General features: G+C 42.8%; 2 protein-coding genes across 3 annotated transcripts in view; one reads left to right on the top strand and one right to left on the bottom strand.

The window, feature by feature from the left end:
* The window catches only part of LOC110461837 (GDP-Man:Man(3)GlcNAc(2)-PP-Dol alpha-1,2-mannosyltransferase-like), a 12,413-nt gene extending 9,501 nt beyond the window's left edge, over positions 1-2,912 (bottom strand). Inside the window, exons 1-2 of the mRNA XM_021515532.1 lie at positions 2,860-2,912; positions 1,206-1,448 (exon numbers count right to left, since the gene is read on the bottom strand). Of these exons, the coding sequence (XP_021371207.1) occupies positions 1,206-1,448; positions 2,860-2,906 (290 nt within the window). The 5' untranslated portion in view covers positions 2,907-2,912. The remainder of the gene's footprint in view (positions 1-1,205; positions 1,449-2,859) is intronic.
* A 681-nt stretch (positions 2,913-3,593) lies between these two features.
* The window catches only part of LOC110461842 (BTB/POZ domain-containing protein 17-like), a 31,806-nt gene continuing 29,450 nt past the window's right edge, over positions 3,594-5,949 (top strand). For both annotated transcript variants that reach the window (XM_021515541.1, XM_021515539.1), the window contains exon 1: positions 3,594-3,679. The gene's annotated coding sequence lies outside the window, so the exon portion shown is untranslated. The remainder of the gene's footprint in view (positions 3,680-5,949) is intronic.

Here is a 5,949-nt window from a genome sequence, read left to right as displayed (position 1 = left end):
TGACCTGATGGCCACCCACAGCACTCTCTCCCCACCTCCACCCTCATCCTTACCTTTTCTGTATAGACCTGATGGCCACCCACAGCACACTCTCCCCAACTTCACCCTCATCCTGACTTACTCTGTATTGATCTGATGGCCACCCACAGCACTCTCTCCCCATCTCCACCCTCATCCTTACCTTCTCTGTACTGACCTGATGGCCACCCACAGCACTCTCTCCCCACCTCCACCCTCATCCTTACCTACTCGGTATTGACCTGATGGCCACCCACAATACTCTCTCCCCACCTCCACCCTCTTCCTTACCTTCTCTGTATTGACCTGATGGCCAACCACAGCACTCTCTCCCCACCTCCACCCTCATCCCTACCTACTCTGTATTGACCTGATGGCCACCCACACCACTCTCTCCCCACCTCCACCCTCATCCTTACCTACTCGGTATTGACCTGATGGCCACCCACAGCACTCTCTCCCCCCCTCCACCCTCATCCTTACCTTTTCTGTATAGACCTGATGGCCACCCACAGCACACTCTCCCCAACTTCACCCTCATCCTTACTTACTCTGTATTGATCTGATGGCCACCCACAACACTCTCTCCCCACCTCCACCCTCATCCTTACCTTCTCTGTATAGACCTGATGGCCACCCACAGCACTTTCTCCCCACCTCCACCCTCATCCTAACCTACTCTGTATTGATCTGATGGCCACCCACAACACTCTCTCCCCACCTCCACCCTCATCCTTACCTACTCGGTATTGACCTGATGGCCACCCACAATACTCTCTCCCCACCTCCACCCTCTTCCTTACCTTCTCTGTACTGACCTGATGGCCACCCACAGCACTCTCTCCCCCCCCCCACCCTCATCCTTACCTTCTCTGTATAGACCTGATGGCCACCCACAGCACTTTCTCCCCACCTCCACCCTCATCCTAACCTACTCTGTATTGATCTGATGGCCACCCACAACACTCTCTCCCCACCTCCACCCTCATCCCTACCTACTCTGTATTGACCTGATGGCCACCCACAACACTGTCTCCCCACCTCCACCCTCATCCTTACCTACTCGGTATTGACCTGATGGCCACCCACAATACTCTCTCCCCACCTCCACCCTCTTCCTTACCTTCTCTGTATTGACCTGATGGACACCCACAGCACTCTCTCCCCACCTCCACCCTCATCCTTACCTTTTTTGTATTGACCTGATGGCCACCCAAAGCACTCTTTCTCCACCTCCACCTGCATTGCAGTATGGGTGGAAGAATCCAATGACAGGAGTTACCTCCCCTGCTTTAGTTTTTCTAATATGTGGGAGCTGGAACGCTGACCGGCGCTGTATCCAGTACCGCAGGAATGTGGTTGCTATGGCAACTACGATGATGAATATGACACAGATACAGATCAATGAAGTCAACATCTCTGACAGAAAGCTGCAAAATATCAAAAAGAAATATAAATTATCAGTCTATGCATCAAAAATTGGTATTTTTGTATTTACTGATTTGGCTTCTTGATTAAAAAAATATTGCTAATATTGCACCAAATTAGCAAATATTTTAAGGCCATCTGTTATATTTGTTTCATGTCAGCTTCTAAATCACACAATAAAGATAACATTCCTCAGAAAGAGAAATGTGACTTAAGTACCAACACAACCACTACCTTATAATACAGAAATGGGTCACCATGTTCAAGTTATCCAAAATAGATCATCTGTGTCCATTCTGGACAGGGCTGTGGCAGCCTATGTTGACCCGAAGTGGTGCACCAGGTGGATGCAAATGCTGAACTCAGATCCATAAGATGCCTATTCTTGAATGAGTCAAGGTTTTCCCTTTGCCATGCAGACGGCTGACATGGTCTTACTATCAATGTGTCAATGTATAAGATGGTCCTTTGATAGAGACTTTCGAGAATTTGTAAAACATTCTTTCCCGGGTTAGAGATGGAGATGGAATGCGGATCCGAGTACTTTCGGCCTAAATCTTGTTTGCCCAAGGTTGTTTTGCCCTAATATAATTATATATTTTAAAGTTATGAATATCAGTTGAAATATTTTTAATGATTAAACAGCTTACTATTTTTTAACTATTAGTGTCACCACAGCATTAAATCTGTGGTTTTACGAGCAGTTGTCTTATCGTAAGAATTTCATGCTTCGTGTATAAATTTATTAAGTCTTATAACAAAACAAAAAGCTTAGGGAGATCTTAAAAATTTCAAATTAGACTACCCGGTTATATAAGTCGTACATAACTGAACAAGACTAAAACAATTCACCCTTATTTTTTTATATTGTGAAACAACGACCCCAAGCAATCAGATTTAAGGGCGAAATGACCACAGACACCAAAGATTGCACAAGCTATCATGATTCCTCTTATATTCAGATCAGTGTCTAGAGCTAGCACTATATGTTGTTTCTCTGGCATTTCCAGCAGGACAATGCATAGCTGCGATAACGTAGCTTCTGACGACGAGACACTTTTTATATTTTGCATCGTCGGCCGGGTATTAATATATTAGTACCAAACAATGCATAGTTGCAAGTATCAAGGGTGTGTCGTGATTATCCGGCAGAAACCCTTGTCATTATCATAGACTAACCCCATAAGACACTGGCCTCTCTCAAATAGAACATGTATTGGATGAGTAGGATGAAGGCCAAATGCACACACTACTGAGAAATGCTAAGACGGAGTTTACCGGCCCGGTCTGGTGATTTTTCTTGTAATTGGCATTATCTGCTCTTCACAGTTACACATATATCATTTAAATGCATCCAAGTATAATGTTCATCAATATAAGTAAACATCACAATTTAGCAAAGAGAATATCGACCTTAAATATTGTTGAATCAAACCAGCAAACTGTTTCATCACCTCCATATTGTTTTACAAACGTATATCCGGTTCCGGTGAAATCAAAGGCAGTTTTAAACCATTTCTTTGATACGTGTCACAAATTAAAATTAGAACATTTAATTTTCATGATAAATAAGTTGTAAAGAAAGCTTATGTTTATTCTTTGTTAATACATATTGGATTTCTATAAAAAAAGTAATTGACGTAACTGTGTAATTACCTCCCCTACATTGGAACTCTTCACAGCAGGTGCTCGTTTCCAATAAAGCGGAACGGGCGAGTACAAAACCCGGAATGCACTCAGGCGTGGAGAGTTTTTTGTTGATTTATTGTATATATTAGGCTGTNGTGTTTAAACAGTTGGTATCATATTAACAAGTGCAAAATTCCCTTGACCAGAGTGGTCTCCGAACAAAAATCGATTCAGTACTTTTTGAGATATGAGTATTTATTAGAACGAAAACAGTTGAAAATATTGCCATTTTTATTTCATAGTGGTTCATTCCGGCCACCACTTTCACTTCCAATATTAAATAATGGTACGCATAACTTATATCATTGTGACAGGTATAAAATTAACTTTCCTATGCTGGTATCCGAATGAAAATCCATGATATATTATAGGAGACACAGCCTAATATATACAATAAATCAACAAAATAATCTTCACGCCTGAGTGCATTCCGGGTTTTGTCCTCACCCAAGCGGAACCATCAAAACAAACTGACGTCACTAGGATGCTACTGCACTCTTTTATAAATAACAGACTTTGGCAACTACGGAAAGAATAAACTAAGGTTAGTTTTTGAAATTCAACTACTTAGTGCACTTCTTTCACTACGAATTGTTGTCAACACACAATGAATGGAGCCTTTAATAAAGGCTTTATTACATTTCAGGAGTGTAACTGTCAGTCTGTAGTGTAGTGACAGTGTAGTAGATGATTATTTTTCATTAGCCCTGTTCAGATTTCAGCTTGCCCCTCATAAGCAATACGATAGATGGATAAGGTAAAAGTTCATATAAACTTTCCCCCACAAGCCTCAGCAGAATGACTCTAGTCTGTCAAATTAATAAACAATTAGCACTGATCAATATTTGTCTGCTTTCTAACTGTTAGCGCTCACCCTTAAAAGCGTCTTCAAGTGACAACAAGCGTTGCCAGTATTATAGTCATATTAACAACATATCTTCTGATGTCGCTTACTTTATTTTAAGATATTGTCTGGCGACGCTTGTTGTCACTTGAAGATGCTTGTTGTCGGTTGAATACGCTTTTAAGGAGGACCCACTGTTAGATATGTGAAAGGCATACATACGTATGTAGTATAGTATATATAGTAATCAACACAATGGAAAGCTTCATTAGCTTCTGGAGGCGCATTTTAATACTTCTAAAGTAATTATAAAAAAATGTTAAAAAACTTTTGGAACTTAAAATTAAGCTGCTAGTTATTACAAGTGCCAGTAAGAGACAGAAACCACAAACACACTTTTGCTGACACACGGCTTTACTGGGGCCCCAACCGGAAAACGATGATACAGACTAAACTGATATGATCTAGAACCCGGTATCGGGCAGTAGATCCGGAAACATACTCAGTAGTGGCGCTACCACTTTTCTCTAAAAAAAAGGAGCATATCCCACAGTTCGAATAGCCTTGTTGCGAGGAGATAGCTACACACCTCTGCTGGCTTTGTTATCTGACCAAGTATGTACATAGGCATAAATACAAAACACTAGTACTTTAACTCAAAATCAGAAATCTACCCAGTTCAATTGTACATAATATAGTCCTTATAACGGTTAGGGAGATTGCACTCGCGCCTCCGCGCACAGGAGTACTGCTATCGTCGTCACTTGGTATAGGATTACGTGAATCATCATCGGACGGTAGAGAGTGCTGAGGTGGCACTGAGATCAGTCATCAGTAGACCCGTCTGCTATTGAGGAACCAGGGAAAGTATTGTCCACGATAGTATTGGCCACTTTGTAGCAGTCGGTGAGTTTTACTCGATAAGCTGTAGACCGCAATTGGTTGCCAACAAACTTCTGAATGTTACACCACGCTCCCTCTACTTTAACGACAAGATATCGGTCTCGTGCTTTGGTTTTGTTCCTGTCCGAATATAGGTACACAAGATCACCAACCCGAATAGTCGGACACTTAGGGGTTAAGCCTGATGGGGATTTGGACTTCTCGCTGAAAGCATGGTTGGCTTGGCGGGTGTTATGTTGCTCCAATATAAGTGTCTGGTCATCCAATGGGATTTGTTGGTTGAGGAACTGATCACGATGAGACCACATTTCTCTTGATGACAGACCACGATTACGAATTCGGGTATTGACACGGGCAGTCGCCAAGGAAAGAAGTAGTGGTGTCACTGCTCGGCATACTGGATCTTGGCGAAGAATTTCATCTTCTAACTCCTGAATAGCCCTTTCTGCCACAGGGTTCTTGTTGATGTTCTTCGGGTTACCAATTTCAATCGCCAATCGATATTGTGTGAGTAGTTCGTCACCTACTAGAGCTTTGAATCCTGGAGCGGCATCGGTTCGTACAACGGCAAAAGGACCATCTAATGGACTGAGTGGAATGCACAGACGAAGGAGACCCTCCCTAAGCGTGTCTCGACGTTCATCCTCAAGTAGCATAGTTGAGGTGTACGATGTAACACATTCCCGCACAAGGAGGATGAATTGACGTTCACGTTTGATGACATCAGCAGCAAACTGACTGCCTACTGTTACCGTGGGATCAGTTGTACTCTGGGTTGCCAAGAACGAAGGGGTTTTCCTCAGGGACGCGCACTGATGACAACTGTCAGTGACATGGTAGATAGCACTGTCCATGTCTAGAGCGTATAAATATCTGTTGACCACGGACTTGAGTTGATGATTGCTGGGGTGTCCTAGCTTAATGTGAAGAGCTGTAAGTAGGCCATCGAGAACCTGTCGTGGAACGATGATGTTATCTGTCACTTTTGAGAACGGAATGTTGCGTTTGACGACCAGTAGTCCATCCTTTGAGAGGGAAGCAACATTGAGATATCGTTTGACGTCCTT

Source organism: Mizuhopecten yessoensis, unplaced genomic scaffold, assembly GCF_002113885.1.
Source record: "Mizuhopecten yessoensis strain PY_sf001 unplaced genomic scaffold, ASM211388v2 scaffold10687, whole genome shotgun sequence".
NCBI lineage: Eukaryota > Metazoa > Mollusca > Bivalvia > Pectinida > Pectinidae > Mizuhopecten > Mizuhopecten yessoensis.
The sequence above is the reverse complement of the archived record's forward strand: the minus strand, read 5'-3'. Positions and strand labels throughout refer to the sequence as shown.